Source organism: Mastigoproctus giganteus, chromosome 10, assembly GCF_048544385.1.
Source record: "Mastigoproctus giganteus isolate SK-2022 chromosome 10, ASM4854438v1, whole genome shotgun sequence".
In the NCBI taxonomy this organism is placed as follows: domain Eukaryota; kingdom Metazoa; phylum Arthropoda; class Arachnida; order Uropygi; family Thelyphonidae; genus Mastigoproctus; species Mastigoproctus giganteus.
Window position 1 is genome coordinate 54,379,123 of NC_143584.1, and position 22,014 is coordinate 54,401,136.

A 22,014-nucleotide genomic window follows, 5' to 3' on the forward strand; every position below is an offset into this window, starting at 1 on the left:
ACTATCTAGGATCGGAAAACAGTTGCTTGCTCTGACGAGTCGAAGTTCCTGGTGCATCATGTCGATGGAAGGCTCAGAAATTTGAATCCATGGACCCGCCATGTCTGACAACTACTGTGGTGGTGGGGGCAGTGTTATGGTGTGGGGAATGTGTTTCTTGGTATTTGTTGGGTCCATCGATACCCATAGATTCACTTCTGAATGCCACATCACACCTAAACATCGTTGCTGATCAAGTGCATCCGTTCATGTTGACAGTTTAACTTCAGGCAGATAGATGGTTACTTCCTGAAGGATAATGGGCCGGTACACAAAGCCCGAATCACTGTGGAATGGTTCCAGGAACATGACAATGACTTTTCTTTGCTGCAGTGGCCGGCCCAGTCCAGGGATCTGAATCCTATTGAACATCTTTGGGATGAGCTGGAAAGGGTTGTTCGGTGCAGGCCTACAACTCCGTCGAATCTCAAGGAACTGCGTGACACTTATGTTTGCATGGCACTCCATTCCTGCACAACGTTTTCAGCATCTTGTTCAATCCATGTCTAGACGAATTCAGGCTGTTTTTGAGGGCTAAAGGAGGCTCAACATGCTACTAGGCAGGTGTACCTAATAAAGTGCAGCACAGCGTATATATATACTGTATATCCTACAGCAGGGTTCGGCAACTGCGGCTCTAACTTTTAGCCCACATGAAGCACAATATTAAATGGAGTTAGAGGACTTAAAATTCAAGGACATATACAGTGCAAGACTAAAATGCCTTAAAACTGAAATTGAGGATTTGGAGAGGCAAAAGGCTGCCCTTGCAATTCTACACAAATGGACGGTGATAGAGTTGAAAAAGCAAGATCAATTGTGTTCGATTACATATATAAATTTGACAATATTTGCGTTTGGACTTCTCTCAGTTCGACGTATTTCTGCGAGCAAATAGTTTCGAACAGGAACTATATTAAAAATAAATCAAGAAACCGTCGGAACAATGCGAGTCTCTCAGCATGTTTAAAGATTAAAATTACGGCATACACGCCTGATGTTGAGAGACTCGCTCAAGAAGTTCAGCAGCAAAATTAACATTAATTCGTACCTAATTGGGTGTTTGTTACGTTATTTCAGTGTTAATAAATAATATTTCAAAATATATTTTTAATAAAACACTTTTCCACTCTATTCCATTTCTTAAACCCCCGCCCTCTCCCAGCATGAGCTGAAGTGCGGCTCTTCCGATTCTCTCTCTTTTTTTTTTAATTAGATCAAAAGTGGCTCTTCAATCAAAAAAGGTCGCCGACCCCTGTCCTACAATAAATAGATTAATTACAAACTTACTGTATATACACATTGTATTTATAAGAAGTTGAAGAGGAATATTACAATACAGGGTTGTTAAAATTAAAGTATCCTTATGTAGAGGGCCCTGGCTCGTACTAAAGATACATTTGGACAACAGGTACAATAAAGAATGCGCTCGCTATTTATTGGAAAAAAAAAATAGTTACAAAATTTGTCACTGTATGGAGCGTGGCAATACAAATCACTTGAACAGCGATACAATTGTTCAATGTGTCCTCCATTTTGGTCAACAACAATTTCCATTCGAAGAACAGCATTTTCTACAGCAGAACGTAACGTGTTAACTGGAATAGCTAGCACATGACGTCTAAAGCTATCCTTCAGATCTGCCAGAGTTTGATATCCTTCCCGATACATAGTGTGCATAGTATTAGGGTCAGGCGCCACCTCTGGTTTCCTACATCTGCGCCATATGTTCGCTGTGAAGGAATACAGTACTATGTAAATGCCAGAAAAATGTTGTGTGTTGTATATATGACATATTGCGTTAGGTTCTGTTGTGTGTCCTGGCATTTGGCCGCAGGGCCCCTGGTGGGACTCCACGTTGCCCGCACACACCACTAGGATGTAGCCAGGCTGCCCATTATTCTCTGGCTTTTCTCCGCCAGAGCTTCCTGGACGGAGACAAAAAAAAAAAAAAAGGTAGAGTCGGGGAAGTACAGAGTGTACGCAAGAATGGAGGGTATAGCTAGAAATATGGAGGATGTCGGCGAAGGCATCCTCCAGGTTATCAATGGAGCAATAAGCGCCATCAGGTGAAAGGGGAACCCGGGAAGGAGGATAAATAAGACACAGCAAGAGAGCTGCTTGTAAGTTGCCACTGACGAATCAGATGGACTGTACGCCAATTGATCCTATCCAGGTTAAGATCGGTTGGCCAGTTAGGTAAGGATCAGATGTTTGGGGTGTTCCTATTTTGTGTTGGCAATAGGGTGCTTCATCTTGTGAAGAGGGCTTGTACAAACTTGGTAAACTCATAGTAGTAGTTTTCTTCTGTGATGAATAAGTGTTCATTTCCTTGAGGGTTATCTTGTATACGAGTAAACAGGATGCCTCAGTGTCGACAGGTATATACTAGATGGTTCCAGTCTTCTATTTCACCCCATGCACAGTAGGGGTTGTCAATGATTCCCATGGACGTTAGTTTGTGGTTTATTGATCCGTGTCCGGTAATGAGCTAGGTGGTATAACGACCAGGAGAGAACCAATTTGGAGACTTGGGAAATACGGCATTCACATAAGGTATAAATTTCTTGGTGATTGGGCCCTTGTCGGTAGCAGTCCATCTGTCTTGCCAAGTCTGAAGTAGTAGGATGCCTGATTTCCTGCCTGCTTTCTTCAGGTTATTGATGGAGTGTCCGAGGATAGTTGCTGGTATGCCCCTGGATAGATAGTAGTGGAAGCTCCCTCGAATAACCTCCAGATCAAGCGGAAGGACGCCCGCAAGAACCTGAAGTTGTGGTTGCTAACTGTGCAGCATGCCCATGTAATGGTGCGCTGGATGGTTCCCAGTTTACGTTTGTTGTTGTAAAAAGTTGCTGATACACCTGGTTCTTTAAAAAAAACCCACAACTAGAAGTCGCATGGGGTGAGGTCCGGTGATCGGGGTGGCCAAGATGGAAACAACAGCTAATGACCCGTTCGTCTGTAAAGTGTTGCCTTAGCAATCTTTGGACACAACGGTGGGTATGGGGTGGCGCACCATCTTGCATGAATATCGTATTCTGAAGGCAGCCACATTTATGCAGCTCTGGTATTGCGAAATTTGCCAACATTTCATAATATCGCTGTCAGGTGACGGAACAAGTGCGGGGTCCAGTCAGTGTTACTTGTTTAAAAAAATATGGCCCAATCTAAACCCACACCACCCTGTCACTTTTGGAGAATGAAACGGGACCTCTTGGATAACTCGAGGGTTTTCTGTTGCCCAAATGCAACAGTTGTGCGTATTCACTTGTTCATTTAAGCAGAAGCGGGCTTCATCACTCCAAAGGACGTTCCATGGCCAAGTGATATCCACTGTCATTCGCGTCAGAAACTGAAGTGCGTATGTGTAACGAATATCTACATCACCATGCTTTAGCTGCTGTAGCATGTGCATATTGTAAGGATAGTACCGCAACACCTGACGCATACTAGCCTTAGTCGAATACGGCATGTCCACTTCACCAGAAACAGCTGATACACTCGCGCTACCACATGGAGATTGACTTGATAAATTCACGACAGCCATAGCCACATCTTCAACACGAGAGGAGTCCACTCGTTTTCGACCTCTACCTGGTTGAACCAAGATGTCCTGCAGCTTCAAATTTCGCAATCATTTTGCGGACAGCACAAACAGTCATAGGTCCACACCTTATGTCGTGGGTCCACACCTTATGCGCTTCTGACGCCGGAATTCTGATAGCCGCAGCTGGATTGTTGCTGTTCTGATAGCAGCTTCACTAATAGCATCTTTTCCTGCAGCGTTGTTGACATGCTGCTGTAGTGCAAGAAACATCTACAGCACTGTATGATTTTGAAGATACTGCTTTGCTTTTATACAGTACAGTAGAGCTGAGTAGTGGCGCTGTGGCAATAACTTACGATTATGCAAATAACGTAAGTTATTTGTATAATCGTAACTAAGGTTTCAAACATACAGGTGCTGAAACATACGCGCCATACAGTGACAAATTTTGTAACTAATTTCTTTTTTCCAATAAATGACGAGCGCATTCTTTATTGTACCTGTTGTCCAAATTTCTCCTCAGTACGAGCCTTAGAACTCGCTCCACAGCGCTCTACATAGGAACACTTTAATTTTAACAATCCTGTATATACAATATTTAAATGGTTTATGGACCAGGGACACTGCAATTTTTTTTAGCAAAAATGTTCTAAACGACCATAACAGATATTTATTAGTAGATTGAGGGTAATGAGCTAGCCAAACGAAATGAGCTAGCTGGAACTACGAAAAACACGCAAGGTACGAGAATATTAAAAAGAACTATATTTTTCTTGTATATTTAGAAGTATATTTTAAATAAAAGAAGTAATAAGAAGAAAAATGAAAAAAAAAAAAAAACTGCATCACCTTAGAAAAAGTGACATTTGTAGTGAAACGTATAAGATATTGTTTGATTACAATCATTTTGTTTTTCGCAAAGCAAAGGTATTACGTCAGATAACGCTTCTATTGCATCAGACAGTAATTGCAAGGTATTGCATCAGCCGTTTCTATAAATACGGCGTTGGAAGAGTAGACACGCTCATTAGTATTCTGTTTTGTTGCAGTGTAAGCATGGCTCCATATGTTCAGCTGACACCAAGAAAAAAAAGTGTAGCTGTTGTTCTGTCCCAGGAAGGGCTTTCTAGCTGCTATCGCTGATAAAATAGGCTGCTACCGGTCAACAGTATCCCGGGTGCTGAAATTAAAGCGTGAAACCGGTGATGTGAAGAGAAAACCTGGATCAGGCCGTAAGAGAGTGACTACGCCTTCCCAAGATCGATATTTGAAACGGCTATGCCTTCGTAATCGTCCTGCTAGTGCTCCTGATCTAAAACTGGATTTTGAGATGGCCTCAGGTGTTGACACAAGTGCACGAACTATCCAAAGACGACGGCTTTCGGAATGGGATCTGCATGCCTATCGGCCGAAGGAGACGCCTTTGTTGACCCAACAAATGAGGTAGAAGCGACTTGCTTGGGCTAAAACGCATGTTTCATGGACAAAAAAGCAATGGGACACAGTCATCTTTTCTGACGAATCGAAATTCAACCTGCATGGCTCGGATGGGAAGCGATATGTCAGAAGACGAAAATCGGAGGCATATCATCCTGACTCGATAACACCGACTGTAAAGTTCCCCGCCGGTCCGATGGTATGCATAACAAGTAAAAGGGTGGGGCGAATTAAGTTTAATAACTAAATGCAGAAACCTCCAGAAAATGCAGAATTGGCGCCTCCATAGCCAGGTGGGCAGGAGCAGCAGTGCGTAGCACGCACTTCCTGATTAGATCGGGGTTCGAGCCCGTGATCACCAAAGACGGAGGATGCGGAAGGTCAGGGAATGACCACCGCATATCCCCAGCCCGAATAAAGAGTGAGGGTTGGCGTCAGGAAGGGCATCCGGCCGTAAAAATTTCATGCCAAAACAGTAAAAACGCTGATCTCATATATATAATGGGAAAAAGACGAGGAAAAAAAAAAACTGAATGCAGAGACCTGCACTGCTATCTTGGAAGCGTGCCTTAAACCTGTCATTGGGGATCACCAAACAGACGTCCAAAACTGCACGTCTCAGAACCTTGCCAGAAAGCAAAATTGGTAAGTTTTATGCTATTTAGATTTCATGATGAGTTTATCTTCTTGTCTCACAAGGCTTAAAACATACTTACACCAATGTTTTCCCTCGTTTTTCTCCGTTAAGGTGCATTCATACTTCAGAAATGCTGGCATTACAGTGTTGGACTGGCCTGGCAACAGTGCAAATTTGAACCCTATTGAAAATTGCTGGTACATGATATCATCAAAATTACTCAGAAGAAGCCAACAAGTAAGATTCAGCTGCAGGAGAGCATTGCAAGGGTTTCAGGATATTGGGTAACCGTATATCCGGAAGTTGATTAACTATGCCAAATCGTTGCAAGCCTGTAATTGTAGCTCGAGGATGAACAACAAAATATGGACTTATTTTACTGATTTACAGTACGCAATACTATTACGTTAACTTGTCATTTTAGTTTGTACACGAAATGCAATAAAATGTATGTTTGGTTGTCATGATTACCATTTGCATGATTTCTCATATTTCCATTAATTACGCATTTTACTCTTTGGGAAGATATTTATGGAAATTAGGTATATCAGATGGAGTTTTTTTATTGGATTTCATTCACAGAGATATATATCCCAACTAACAAATGCATTTCGAACATTTCTGCAACCTACAATGCAGCGCAAAACACATTATTTGCAAAATTCACAAGTGATTCAGTTTTTTTTGTCTGCCACTCTATATGTACCGGGTGGTTATGAAATAAATTTCCCTATTAAGGAGACCCTAGTGTCAAAACGTTTCGAGATAGCGCTTTGAAACTCGGTGGATATGTAATTTAGGATATGGAGGCGATTTGTAGAAGAAAAAATTAGTTCGAATTTCCGCCACCAGGGGAGAAATTGGCACTATAAACATGAGATGGAATACTTAACTTAGGATTAGATTTTAATATCAGAACTTAGAAATTTACAGATGTAGTTTTATGTGCTTTCTTTCACTTGAGATGACATTCTGAAAACGGAGGACCGTTCAACAGTTTCGCATAGCATATCATTGGGGGATGTTGGCTTCATGCTGTTTAATGCTTGCTTTCAAATCTATAAGCGTCTGTATGCCGCCACGTCTTTCAGGTATCCTCATAGCCAGAAATCACAAGGATTGAGATCTGCTGATTGGGCTGGCCAGAACTGCGGAAAGTCTCTAGAAATGTTGCGATCATTTCCGAATGTTGAACGGAGCAGTTCCTTCACTTGTCGACCAACGTGAGTAGCGGCACCATCTTGCATGAACACTATAGTCTCCAAACATTGCCTTTCTTGCAGAGAGGGAATAATGTGATCACTTAGAAGAGCACAGTACCATGCACTAGTTACCGTACACCTTACTGGGCCATGAGGTGTACACTCTTCACAGAAAAATGGTCTGATTATTAACTCTGCTGTGAATCCACACCATACTGTAATGTATGGACTTGGTAGTGATCTTTTATGCACAGCAGATGGATGAGAAGTTCCCCATATTCGGTAGCTTTGAGCATTTACAGTCCCATGAAAAGTGAAATGTGCGTCATCGGACCACAAGATCATTCGAGCCCATGTATGGTCAAGTTCCATACGAGCCAGAAATCGTAGAGCAAAGTCCATTCGTTGTTGCTGATCACAAGACTTTAGTTCTTGCACTACTTGAATCTTGTATGGGAAGCAGTGTAAAATTATTTGAAACACTATACATACAGTAGACCAAGGAAGGTTCAAGTCTCTTGACACACCTCTGGCACTACTGACGTGGTCGTCCCCTGCCTCGAATTACACCTCGAATTCCTCGGTCGCTTCAATTTTATTAGTTTTGGAAGCCCCTGATGTCAAAGGTCCTTTACGCAAACCTTTAAGTTTCCAATATTCATATAGTGCTGCATTAGCGTTCCTGTTATTCTGGTAGAATAGTTTTACTAAAAGAGCACGTTCCTTTTTTGTAAGAGGCATAATGGTTATTGACGGTGGCGTTGGCCCTTTGTTTTTATCTAACAGAATGCATTTGTGTAAGCAGCGTGTTTTGAAGTAAATGACAACTTTTACATGTGCAGCGGCGTTTCCCCGGTGGCAGAAATTTTAACTAATATTTTTTCTTCTTCAAATCGCTTCCCCATACCCTGAATGACATACCCGCCGATTTTCACAGCGCTAACTCTAACCGTTTTGACACTAAGGTCTCTTGAATAGGGAAACTTATTTTATAACAACCCGGTATATACATATATAGAAGCAATATGAAAAAAAAAAATTTTATTTCATTCAGTTTATTGAACTTTTATATTATATTTTGCTTCAGTAATATTCTTACATGGTAACTGAAATTCTATGATTGATTTATATATACAGTCAATTCCGGTTATTTGGGACACATCGGGAATAGTGCATTTCGGCCCGATTAAGCGGCTGCCCCAATTATCCGAAGTTTCACGTAAATAGTTAAAAATACAATGGACCCCTGCTTTACAATTGTTTCACAATCAAATCACGTTACGATGGACTCACCATAGAAAAGTACCGTTCACTATATGATGTGTAGTAAGCGCTGGTCATTGTGATCTCGTTTGTGAATTGAATTTTAATTCTATTAAACAGCGATTCTAATTAGGAAAATAGGAGGAATATTATCCACAGGCTATAAAAGTAAAGATATAATAAGCACAAATTTACCCTTTATTACCTTACCAATTAAAAAATTAAATGATACGTGAAAATCGGAAGAATATACGTGATAATCGGAATAATTAATACGTACTGTGATATGTACATACTAACTAGTTGACATTTCTATTCAGTGACATTTGTGGGTTAAAATTTAAAGCAGTAAAAAGATAAGCAATCAATAACAAAGAACTCGGCACACACAATGACACAAATTGCAAGTAACACGATACGCGCAAGTGAAAACGGAGTAACAAGTTACGAAGCTTCGAAAATAGGAATGAAGAGAAGATTCTGAAAATTAATTTTTTTATATGATTGAAGATTTCATGGAAGTGGAAACACATTTCGCCATAATAACCCACAGACTTCCAGCTGTCACTATTATCGCGAATTCAATAAGATCGAGTTTACTATCCGTTTGTGATAGATTGCACTGACAGAAAAGCCCATAAACAGGTGACTGCTAATTGTTTTTATTGTTTTATGGTCACAAAACAATAAAAACAATAATTGTTTTTATTGTTTTGTGACCTCCAGAAATCCGACCGAACCACGTGATATGGTCTGAGACAATCTTAATCTCCAGTGCTGCGGTCTCTTGCCCCGATTAAACGGCATGTTGTCCCTTAAGCGAAGTAAACCCTGGCTATTTTCTCGATTGGGTTCTGTTTTTTAAGATTTGCCCCAAATAAACGGCTGGCCCAAATAACCGGAATCCACTGTATATAAATATACTAAAATTTAGTAATTTGAAAGTAGTAAAATTTCTCTTTAACCCTTTGGACTAGTTTTTAAATTCTCAAAAAAAAAAAAAAAAAAGCTGTGTGATAGAAAATTTGAATTTAAATAGAAGCAAATGAAGCAAGCTTATAAAAATTTGAAGAAAAAATCATCTGTACAGTTCTCCCCCTAATAATTTATTCAAACTACTTCCACAACACCAGATGGAAGTTTGTTCCAACAATCAATCACTTTTGTCTAAAAGCAAATTTTCGCATTTCTGCACAATAATATTCTTTGTTTTTTCAATTTATTTCGCCCTATGTCCCAGAAAAAATAAGGATGTCACCAGCATTTATTTGTTCACTTAATCCATTTAAAACCTTAATATCACAAGAACAAAAGAGTAGGCGAATTTTAACCACAAGTAGTGGTTGAAATTCGGCACAGTTTTTTTTTTTTTTATTACTCTTTAAAGATAATTAAAGTTTGTCTTAAGTTTTCTAAGTAATATCGGTATGAATTAGACAGTTTAATATCAAATCATTAATTGGCAGAGCAAAATTATTCTTTCCAATGACAGATTTTGTTTTGGAAAAGACAATTTCAGTACTGCTAAGCAAAAATTTTGAATACGTATTGAGGTATTTAATTTATTTTTTATTTTCTGCGCGAAAAATAAATGCTTATATAAAGCAAACTTCTCGTTGTGCCAAACTAATTTATTTTCAATAACAGCTCGTTCGTGCTTTGTTCTAAAAGACCGCGCAGAGCATGGTCACTTAGTTACGATATGTATCTCCGTTTAACTACGGCACCAGTCACGCACATGGCAACAAAGTAATTTGTCTACGGGCAACGAAGACCCATTACCTTCAACGTTCTATATAAATGGTTTCTCTTTAGTTGGCCAAATGACACTTGAGATATGAGTATCCACTCCTGCGGAATGTCTCCACCCTGAATCATGTGACCAGAATAACGACTTTTTTTTCCTTATCTCACAATACCAACTGCCGACGACTCTTAATTTAGAACTATAAAAATTTCATTCTGATAAAATGTTGACATAAGGCGATAGAAAGATTGAAAAAAACGCCAAAAAGTTCCAAAAAGAAAATTACGGTTATAATTTAGAAACTTAAATCACGGGTACGTGTGATTTCTTACAGTTCTTATCTTTAGCAAACTTGGAGAATGAATAGAGACGTGCATAGCAAAAGTCATTTGTAAAACGACATTTGAAAATCGGAATGTTTATTTTTCTCTCTCTCTCTCTCCCTCTCTTAACTGGAATACAAACAGAAATGTTATTTCTGTTCGTGTTCATTGGTAAATTGCTCAGAAAATCATTCTACAGTTTATTGTTTATACTTTACAAAGCGCCATTCCAAATTAATTTTAACCCAAAGGATAAAGCGCCCCAGCTGAGTTGTTTAGGTGCTATACGGATGAGTGGTCGCACAAAAGTTATGTAACTGGTTTTTTTTTTTATTATTATTTATATATAAAAATAATGTTGCTTAAGGTAAACCTGGAGGTTTCGTAGTTTTAGACCCATGCAACAAACGCGATGGAATCTACAGATAAGCGGTGTATCGGTGATGCAACACCAATACACTGCTTTTGTTTAAAAATCTGAAATTTTTAACTGTGCAGTAAAATATTTGGTGTATTATTTTGCAGCTGAAGCTGATTAAACATATTTATTGGCGTTCATAAAATATTGAATACAATGGACCTAAAAACAAACATACCTATTCTCCTGTACTTCAAATTTAATTTTCTTCGATGAACTGTAAGATATGTATCTGGAGGCGAGGTAAGAAAGTCCTGGAATTTTGATTATGTTACTGATAGGCAATGAATAGGACTGATAGGTCGAACTGAATACTTTATTTAAAAAAAAAAAAAAGAGGTGGGGAGGGAACAGTGGTAGAGAGAGAGTGTGTAAGTTATCCAGCTGATGTAAAATCACATGCGGAGTACTGTATTAGATGCTATTGTCAAATAGTGCTCTGAGCCGAGCAACCAGTTTGTTCATAACCCACTGAAAGATCTGAGGGCTAGAGAAGGTTATTTTTTATTATTATTATTTTTTTGGTAGTTGTTGGCACATCGGCTTCTGTGGCCATAATGCACCTCTCAAGGTTTTTGCAGTACTTTGATCCAAGCCCGAGGCGGGAATCGAACCCGCGACCTTTGGGTTACCAGGCAGGCACTTTACCCACCCGGCTAGCCCGGTCGGCAGAAGGTAATATGCCCAATTTGATGTTCATGTGTATCAAGAGAGAGAGAGAGGGAATATAATGTAATTATGTATATATATATATTTTTTTTTTTCTTATTTATTTTAATATATAATTTTTATTTCTCTATTTAATTTTTGGATTAATTTGATTATATATATAAGTAAATACCTGTTTAGGTTGTAAGTCACATCAGAATAGTGAATCAGAGAATAAAAAGGGATAAGTTCCCACAATTGTCGAGCCGGCCAGGGATAAAGTTTCCCAAGGATTGGCGATAGCCAGCCAGGATTTTTTCCCATGATTCGCTTATCCCGCCAGAATTTTCCCCCCCAAAATTGACATTAGACAGTAAGAGATAGTTCCCCACAATTATCTAGAGTCAGGAAAGGAATTTCCACGATCGGAAGTTTTCGGAGCTGTATTTCTCTTGAATATTGAGGAATTATTTAATTAAAAAAAAAAAAAAAAATAGTTACTGATCTATACGTTAAAAATCAGTTGGCGAGCCAGAATATTAGTTAATAGATTAATGAGAAATGGTAAGTATGAAATAAATGATTGAAGTATCGAATGTGTTTAAATGTTTAACAAGTAACATGTGGATTACTGGCTAAGAGTGGATTTAAAGTAATTATTGATTTATGGTGTTTTATGAATTATTGATTTGTTGATTGATTAATGAAGTGAGATTATTAATTGAATGTCAATTATTAATTAATAAATCGTTGATTGGTTCATTAAGGTTGATTGATTAATTGAGGTCGATTATTGATTTAAGTGAAATAAGAGGAATAAAGATAAAAGAAAAAAAATTATTAATTTCGAAAATATAATGTAAACAATGAATGCTTTTAAGGTCTCAGATGGCAACAAGCGAGAGAGAGAGAGAGAGAGAGAGAGAGAGAGAGAGAGAGAGAGAGAGAGAGAGAGAGATGAATGGGAGAGGGAGAACTCGGTTGAGTTAGATAATAGTGTACACTCGAATATGGGAGGAAATTTTAAAATGAGTAAATATTTAAATACTTTTAAGGGTGGGCCCACAGAAAGGGTAGATATATTTTTAAAGAAGTTGCAATCAATAAAAGAAAATGAAAGGTTAACTGAAATAGTGTAGTAACATTTGCAGAATTTAAATTAGAAAGGATAGCCTTTAGTAAATATCAACAAGCGACACTAGCACAAGAAATAGACACATTAGATAACTTTAGTAAGATAATGAGAAAGATATTCGAAAAAAAGAATTCGCTTTTGGAGGGAATAAGTACACCGATGAGCCAAAACATTATGACCACCTACCTAATATGATGTTGGTCCTCCACGTGCAGCCAAAACAACTCGTACGCGGTGAGGCATGGACGCTACAAGATTACGAAATGTGTCTTGTGGTAAAAAAAAAAAAAAACTGCAGCTATTATCAACCCACTGTCAGATGGAAGCCTCCTCAGCAATTCATGTTGAGAGAAATAGACCATAATCTGCCACACTGGTCCAGTGTGGGTTGGCAAATCAACCGTATTTAGCAGTCAGGGGGCTTGAACCCCGGTTTACTCAAGTAGCATGTGTTACTGCACTCCCGCTCCTAACCACTCTGCTAGGGAGGCCTTTGTATCTGGTACCAACACGTAACCAGCAGATCCTTTAACTCCAGTAAGGTCCGTAGTTGAGACGCCGCAGATTGGAGCTCAAACCACAGATGCTCGATGGGATTGATGTTTGCGGAATTTGGAGGCCAGGGCAATACCTGGAAGTCTTCCTCGTGTTCCGCAACCAGTCTCCAACAATCCGGGCGGTGTGGCATGACGTATTATCCTGCTGAAAGACGGCACTGCCAGAGGGGAAGACCGTTGCCATGAAAGGATGAACCTGGTCAGCAATGATGTGTGTGTGTTGCCTGAGCGGAGCCCGGAGTTTCCCCCATTAGCCGCTTCATTTCTTCTTGTAATATGGCATATCTCTCTCTCGCTTCCGGCCATTGTTCTGTGTAGTGGCCGGATCGGCAACCTAGCAGGTGGGTAAGAGAGCTTCTAACAATGTACAATAAATGTCTTATTGAGGGGATTTTCCTAATCTCAGGAAGCTAGCTTTGATCAAAATTATTCAAAATCCTAACAAAAATAAATCTTATCCCAACGTATACAGAGCCATCTCTCTCTTTTAGCGAACCTTGGCAAACTATTTGAAAGACTGTTAGCACCCAGAATAACTTAGTATCTCCCTCCCAATTTGGCTTCAAGAAGGTAAAAATTATGTGAGGACGCCTTGGTCTCTTTAGTTAACCACATATCAGCTTCTAGTGCTATGTACGAACTGGCCATATTCATTGACTGCGAGGGAGCTTTTGATTTCCTCTGGTAGGAGAGCGCTCTCAGTTGTCTTACCAAAGCTAAGTGTTCTCAGCAACTGTTCGAAGTTATCAGAAGCTATTTTCAAAATAGATTCATACAAGTAATCGCGAAACAGCAGTTTCTCTCAAGAACCATCTCAAGAGGATGCCCCAGAGATTAGTTCTGGGATCCCCCTCTTCTGGAACATAGTTTTGGACAGCTGGATTTTGTAAAAACCTGACAATATCTCTGCCTTCGCCTATGCTGATGATTTGATTCTACTAATTTCAGGTCGATCGCGCCTTCAACTAGAACAATTTGTCAATATAATTCTTTCCGAGTTAATCAAGTGGTCTAGTATAATTAAATTAGGCATAAAAACAAAAATTATGTTTTTTAAGGGCAAGTTAAATTACAGAAGACCTAGAAAGCCACTTAAACTACCCATGTGTGTTGTCTGTAAATTGCGCCTGATCTCTAGTCGATTTGCCTGTTTTGCTGGACGATCGAAACACTCCAGTTTATGGGGGGGGGGAGACTCGCTATCTATGCCTGAGACCGACTAACTCAGCCACGGAGTGAAAGAAGCCCATAAAAGTTCCTCTCGTCATCGACGAGATTCGAACACGGGCCTTTTCCACCCGGTGTGGGGTGGACAGTGACGATACCACTGTGCTACCCGCGCAGACTAGAGGACGATAAGGAAATCCCTTTGGTACCTCAATTAAAACAACTTGGTGTAATTTTAGATGGCAGGTTATCCTTCTCTCATATTAATTACCTCTCCTTGAAGATTAAGAAGTTCACTAAGCAATTATCCGCATTTGCAAATCGGACTGGATACTAAATAGGAAGAATTTCTTATTATATTATACAGCAGTATTCGTTCCGATAACACCATATGCTTCGGTAGTCTGGTTTCATAGAGCCGTTAACGTTAAACTTCGTTTCAAGCTTATCTCCATTCAACGGATTATGCTGCTTGCTATGCTCCAGGCCTGCAGGACAGTGTCATCTGCTGCTCTGCAGGTTCTTGCTGGAGTCTTACCACTAGACCTACATATCATTTTCAAAGGATAAAGCACGGAGTTACTGGCGATATTCAGAGCATCTCGTGTAACCTAATTGCTGACATCAAAAATGAGAAACAGAGAATTTGGAATGAACTTACCAATGTGTGGAAATCACAATGAGATTCCAGTACTAATGGTCAATTCACCCTCTCTTTTGTACCTGTAGTTACCTTCCCTCTCAACAAGAACGCTCGCAAATGGTTTTCTCCAGCTTAACAATGTCATATATACTGATCGGGCACGGCTTCATCAACTCCAAACTATTTCAATTTGGCTTGTCTGACGCCAGTCTCTACTTGGTGCTGAGGAAATCTAGACACCATTCTTTATCGCTGCAACCTATACCACGACGATAGATCTAAGCTACAAGCTGCTGGTTAACAATTTTTCTGAAGGAAATGAAGTGGCACTGACTGAAAATTCTCTATCGTTCTCAGCCCCACAACAATTTACCTCTGCTATTTTCACCAAAAGAAAGCAACTTTTCTCGACTCTCTCATCATCTCAACAACAACAAGGAACCAACTCAACTGCTGCAACGTCTATCGATATCTCTAGAAACTGACTTCACCTGCTATCTTATCATCTGCGTTACAGCATCTTTGTTGTTTTAAATCTAAACCGTTTCAAATTGCACTGCTCACCAATTCTTTTTTAATTTCGTTTTCTTTGTTTATGTTGTCGCCCTTTTTATTTCGTTTTCTTTGTTTATGTTGTCGCCCTTTTTATTTCGTTTTCTTTGTTTATGTTGTCGCCCTTTTTTATTTCTTTTTCTTTTTCTCTCTTTTATTTATTTTTAAAATTTTCTCTTTTCTACTTTTTTAAATTATCTTTATGTTTTTTTTTTTTTATTTTTCTCGCTTTTCTATTTACTTTTATTATATTTTTTTGCTGGCACCCCAGTTTGGGAAACTGTGGATATTGGATTTTCTAGCACCCACTGGCATAGCACTACTTCCACCAGGTGTGGTTTTCGTCCTTCATAGGACAGGCAAAGATTGCAGGGCCCATCTCCTCGTGGTCTAGACGGGCAGGCTTTCCAGATTATTGCCTTCCTGGTAACAAAGAGGCCAGAAACAACACACATTGCACAAAAGTAACATTACACGCATTTCTGGCCGTTTTGCAGAGTTTCTGTATCATCACAAAGTACCTGGGCTAGTTGGACTAAGGTTCCGTAACCGCCGTACATAAGATACAATACATGTACTTATACACACGAACAAGATTTAGACTTTCAGCACATTCTGTCACAGTTTTAATTAAATTCTATATTAGTTTTTATAAATTTTTGTTGTATTGCAAATTGGGTTGCATTTTAATTGGATAACCCTATAGAAATACAAGTGAGTAGAATAAATATTTCACCACACAAAATGTATTTGTGTATCTTGTATGGTAACATATTTCACTGCATTTATCGGAATGAAATTATTTTTAAAATATCCATTTCATAATATATTTCATGGGAGTTACCCTGGCTTAGTGTCGTGAAGAGTTTTGTAAAGTCAGGGTACCTGCGTGTATCTTTGCACCTTACAATAAAGATCATATTTATTTATTATATCGGCTCCCTCGTTGCAGGTCTTCCTAGTGGATTTTATAGGGGGTTAGTATAATTATTAAACAACTTGCGAGCTTCACATTAAGTTCATAGAATACAAAAAATTGTTTTGTTCACTGAGTGCACTTTGTTAACACAGAGAACTGCATAATTGCAGTTCCCTTTGGTTAGCTTTATTTTACTTAACATAGTTACTTTATCGAAACGTGTGAAAACCCTATTAAATTTAATGGCAATTTATATTTAAAAAACAAACTCATACTAACTAAAAGCTTTTTTAGAATGAGTCTATCTTTTACTTAGGGTGCTTTAGCATAGTATTTGTAGGGGTTTTTTTTTAGGTATACTGAATTTAGTAACAAAATAACTGAATTTAAACCAGAATTTGAATTTGATGAAATTCAAATTAGGTTTATAAATATTCGTATTTATTCATTTTCAAAAAAATTAATACAAGTTAGTTCAATAATTTTAGTTCTTTAAAATCTCTCTCTCTCTCTCTCTCTCTCTCTCTCTCTAAATATTAGGAAAAATGCTCTCACAAACCGTTTTTCGATATATTTTTACAATAAGTATTTTTATCTTAATTAAAAGTACTTGGTTTACTTCATGTCATCGTGTGAAGTGAACAAACACTTTTAAGATAAAAATGACCTGTTTATTTAGTTATCGTTTATCATCAAGGAATTTCAAGACGTTGACTCACAAAAGCGTTCATCCTCATACCCACCTTTCGATTGCCATAAACATCTGAGCAGTACTTCCAGTGGAAGGCATCCATGCTGTGTGAGACTAAGTATGATGTGACCCACTGCCTACCATCTCCTCGCCCTTGAGTCATCACTCCAGTTACCTAGTAATTCATGAATATATATTAGTAGATGGAAACATGACCTATCTCTCCCAACAATACGTTTCTCGTCATCGCAAATTATTTCAAATTCAATATACATTTTATAATATACGTCATCATAATTTATTTCACCGCAATTGTATAATATAATGCTTAATTGCATATACCCTTTGTTTGAACCTAAAAAAACAGATTAGGAGTAGAAATGCGTTGATGAAAAAAAAAAAATATATATATACTGTATATACTTTATTTCTGATGGCAGCTTTATTCTTGTAATTAATACTGAATCCAAGGTTCCGCGTCAACCTTCCCAGGGACGTGCATATATGCATTAATATATCAGGGACAGTGGCCGTAGTACTGTGATTATGGTGCAGAGTGCAGCTGCACGAAGGCCCTGAGCTCAGGGGAAGGAAAAGGACAAAAAGAGAACGTATTTAATTAATAAACAAATTACATTGCACCAGATAATACAACAGATGATGATAAGCTACTGATCAGAGAGCTTCCAAAAATTTTCAAAATAAAATAGTTTCTATTTGTAATTTAATAATTCTGATACCTACAATGGCTTGAATTCCTCACGGCTAGAAATAGGAGCGTGAATGCGGAACTGTTCTAACGTTCCTCTGGTGCCAGAGCCAGTGTGATGGCCTATTCTAATTTAGGTGTTGGTTCAAATGGCATGATACAATGAAGCGAACTTATTCTGTATCTACCAAAAAAACACCTTCTATAACATTAAGTCTCATCTTCAAAAAGTGGTTATCCAAGTCCTCTTTGAATTTTACCAAACTCTCCGCCTTGACTCCATTTTAGGAATCTTATTTTTCCATTCCATAACATGCTGCCGAAGGGGTGATTCTGCGATTATTGTTAAATAAAAAAAAAAAAAAAAAAAAAAAGAGTTAAATATCCTGAAATCATGTAGCAGTACTTCAAGCCACTTTGAAAGCACAGCCATCTGAATTCAGATTACGAATCGTAAATTCGAGATTCAATATCCCTAACTATATTGACGCTACGTGGTTGTTTTCCATTTAGCTTATTATTATATTAATATCACGTCAAATTAATAATATAGTTTATTAGGCTGTTCGCCTAAATTACTAGACATTAAAGTGACATTTCGGGTATCTTACCGATACCCGAAAAAGACCATGCTGTTGGCGAAACAAAAAATAGAAAATGTTACAAAGTTTGAATATTTTAGAATATAACAGTTACAATTATCAAATTTTTACAATTATAACTACCACTGTTACAATTACAGCTATCAATATTATAATTACAATTTGCAAATTACGATTCTAAAGTATTAAGTTTTGAATTGCCATTGCAATAGAAAACAGGAAATCTAGATTAAATACTGTTAGCAGGTAAGAATTTAAAGAGATTAAATTCTAACCTTAATTTAAAGAGTTAAATTCTTACCTGCTTACAGACTCCTCTTGCCGATGCTCCTAGAAAAACGTGGTATGCATACAGGCAAGAGGCGCTGTCAGCAGTTAACTCCATTAGCAAATAGGATAGTGCCAAGTTTTTATCTTGGATCCGGGGCTCTTGTGTAGTGGAAGCCTGTTGTGAATTTTGCTCCCATACTATTAACATCAGCGTTGGTGTGCACACCAACTGTGAAGTTCAATCAGTCGGCCATCATTAATGTAATCGAAACGGAAGAAGTTCCTTCATTCATAGACTTTGTAAGGGTATCTGATACAACGATTTCCATAGGAGTTTCGGACCAAAGCTAAGCACGTCAAGCAAAGTTCCTACTTCTGTACATTGGCAATTTCAAAGCATCAGCAAATTCATCAAATATTATTCAATTCTGCGTAAACTCTTCTTTCGCTATTGAATACACATTTTTCTATGTATTTCAGAAAAAGTCTGTTGGGGTAGCACAGTGGTATTGTCATCGTTCTCCCCACACCGAGTGGAAAAAGCCCGGGTTCGAATCCCGTCGATGACGCGAGGAACTTTAGGTAGGCTTTTTTCACTACGTGGCTGAGTTATTCGGTCTCAGGCGTGGACAGCAAGGTTTTTAAACCGGCACCTCGGGTTTTCCGTCCAGAAAAACAGGCAAATCGACCGTAGAGCACACGCAATTTACAGACAATGCATGGCAGATGAAGTTATTTATTCAGGTGGCCTAAAAATAATAGCTTTTTTTTTTATTTCAGAAAAAGTGGCACAGATATGTGTTCGCGAAATCATTACGACATCGCTGGAAATACCCATTACATTTGTTGAATAAATTAGCAAGTGCCAAAACTTCAATCCGTTTTTGTCAGTTGTGTCGTAAACTTGTAGTCGTGATACAGTAGTTGAGTTTGCCTTGCTTGCTCTCAATAAATTCAACTGACTCCATATAATAAAAAAAAATAACAAAAAAAAAAAAAAAAAACACGCAATGAAAACTGAAGTAGCCATCGCTATACGTTCAGCTTCGGTTTCTGCAAATACAGACACCATGACTAGGTGTTAGACGTCTGTAATTTAGCTCTTACTTTATAGTAATTTATAAGTGCTTTTTAAATGGCACTTGTAAATTTGTGCACTGACATGTTCCTTAGATGATTATCGGGCAGCTTGAATGGTTTTTATGAAGTCTTCATAAAGATAAGTACTATTTATTTGAGTTTTAAGTTTATAGTGCGTAACGTTCTCGCTAGCTTTTGCTTAGCGTAGCTACGTAGAGGAACGCTGGTTGACTTTTGAACGTAGGCCGTTTGTGACCTTGGCATTGTTCCTGCTTTGGGTCAAGTCCTGTAACCCTCCAACAGTTTTTCTGATAGCCACATCTACGTCCGATCCACCTGTTGTCTAGCTACTCGGACATTCCAACTTTTCGCTGCTGTTTCGATAACGGACCACCTGCTTGTTTGTACATTCTGTTTACTGGTATACAAAGTCATTTTTAAATCTTCAGCATGGCACCTAAAGAGGCAGTTTCATGCAATGTATGTCTAAAAACAGTTCGTAATTGGGTTATCTGCAAAAGTTTCAGTATGATTTACTGTGATTTATGTTCATTGATTAAAATTTTTTCAAAGTCATCAAGTGTATTAAAAAATAATTTGAGATGTCCTTCCTGTAAAAAAGCTAACAATGGAAGTTCGAATTTACAGTCTACTTCTAGTCAACATAAGCTGAACTGTCAGAATACCCCCAACAGATTCTGATCTCCCATGCAACTCTGACAATCTTTCATTCCTTCTATCAATTTATTATCATCTCCTAATCTCTCACATCAGACAAGGAAGTCAACTTTAGATGCCTCCACACAAACTGAGGGCATTTCCTACCCATCCCCCCTGCCTACAACATCCCCGAACAACAATATCCCATTTGTTATCCTGGGATAAATGCTGAGAAAACAATTTAGAGAGAATGGTGATGTAAACAGCATCATTTTCGAATAGATCAACAATGTAAATTCTACCACATGCTTCTTGACCTAAAGGCAATGGTTGAGAGCCCTCCAATACCCCACCCTTTTTATGTTCATCAGGTTGCTGCAGATCCAGCCCTTAGTCCAGATGCTGAAGAATTTGTTCCAGAAACAACATCAGCGCCATCTATAAAATCTAGTTCTATCTCTCATTCTCTCAGAGAGCAAAATCGTGCATCCTCGCAACGTATTGTTGACACAGGCATACAACTGATACCCACCACAATTAGCAATCAACAGAAACCTGGCAGTATGTACTTGCACTGTCAAAATTATCCATCTGATCCTAATCCTGAAGTGCCTACCCATAATAGCTTGCCTTCAAACTCCCCAAGTTTCAAGATTTCCCGCGGAAAAAAACAGATATGCTAGCATAATAGAAGTAATATTTTTGTTAGCAGACTAGATTCCAATACTACTTCCCAGCAGATGGATCAGCTACTTTTAGAACTAGAAATTCCGCGTAGTGATTTCAAGGTAAAAACCAAACGTCTCACTTATGCATCCTTCAGAATTGAGCTAAAGGATTGTGACCTTCAAAAGTATCTAAATCCTGATATCTGGCTGAATGGTCTACTCGTCATGCCATTTTGTGGAACTATTCCAGGTTCTGTCAACAACTCTAGTGAGAAGTTAACGTCTAACTCTCGATCTGTTGAACTGTCTGCGTAGCTAGAGAATACCACTCCGGGTTCGCATCATAGTCCATCGTTTATCCTTCCTCCTAATACTTGCAAACATCCTTCTAACACCTATGTTCATCTCAGCATTTTTCTTCAGAATGTAAGTGTGAAAAATAAACTGTCTACGCTTATAGCAATTTTGGTTGAAGAATCTCATGGCATAATTTGTTTAGTTGAAACATGGATGCAGGAACCTCTTCAGGATGTTTTCCTACTGCCGAAAAATCTCAGCTACACACCATGCATGACATCTACGATTAATCGAAGAGGTGGAGGTCAGCAATTATTTTAAAATCCAACATTAAAGTTATTAACACCTACACCTCCTGTTTCTACAACTTTCAAGGAATTTCTCTCCTTATCCAAGTTAAAGATTCACTTCTTCAAATATATAATATTTATATTCCGCCTGGATCTACTGATGATATTATTAATGAAGTAATTACCTGGATCACCACTGTTCACAGGTCTCAATCTAACATAATTATAATGGCTACTTAAATCTCTCCCTACCCAAATATAATTTATAAATGAAGTTGATGTCCGATTCCTTATTAGTTCTAGGAGCTAAAAAAATCAACGTCTCTGTTACAAGAGGTAATCAAGCACTTGATCTTGTTTACTCTAATCTTCAACTTCAAAAAAAAAAAAAAAAAAAAAACTTAGCAGCAACATTACACTTAGATCTGGCTCCAAAAGTATAGAACTGCAAGCAGCAATTTGCTGTGAGAATCCTCGCCTCCCTCTGGAAATAATCAATTAAATTCCTTCAGG

The 22,014-nt window shown here is 38.4% G+C and overlaps 1 protein-coding gene across 1 annotated transcript in view; it reads right to left on the bottom strand.

Annotated features, from left to right (window-relative positions):
• Nucleotides 1–22,014, bottom strand: part of LOC150079035 (lactadherin-like) — a 300,762-nt gene that overhangs the window by 132,465 nt on the left and 146,283 nt on the right. The window contains exon 4 of the mRNA XM_090383407.1: nucleotides 16,978–17,100. Within this exon, the coding sequence (XP_090239533.1) occupies nucleotides 16,978–17,100 (123 nt within the window). The remainder of the gene's footprint in view (nucleotides 1–16,977; nucleotides 17,101–22,014) is intronic.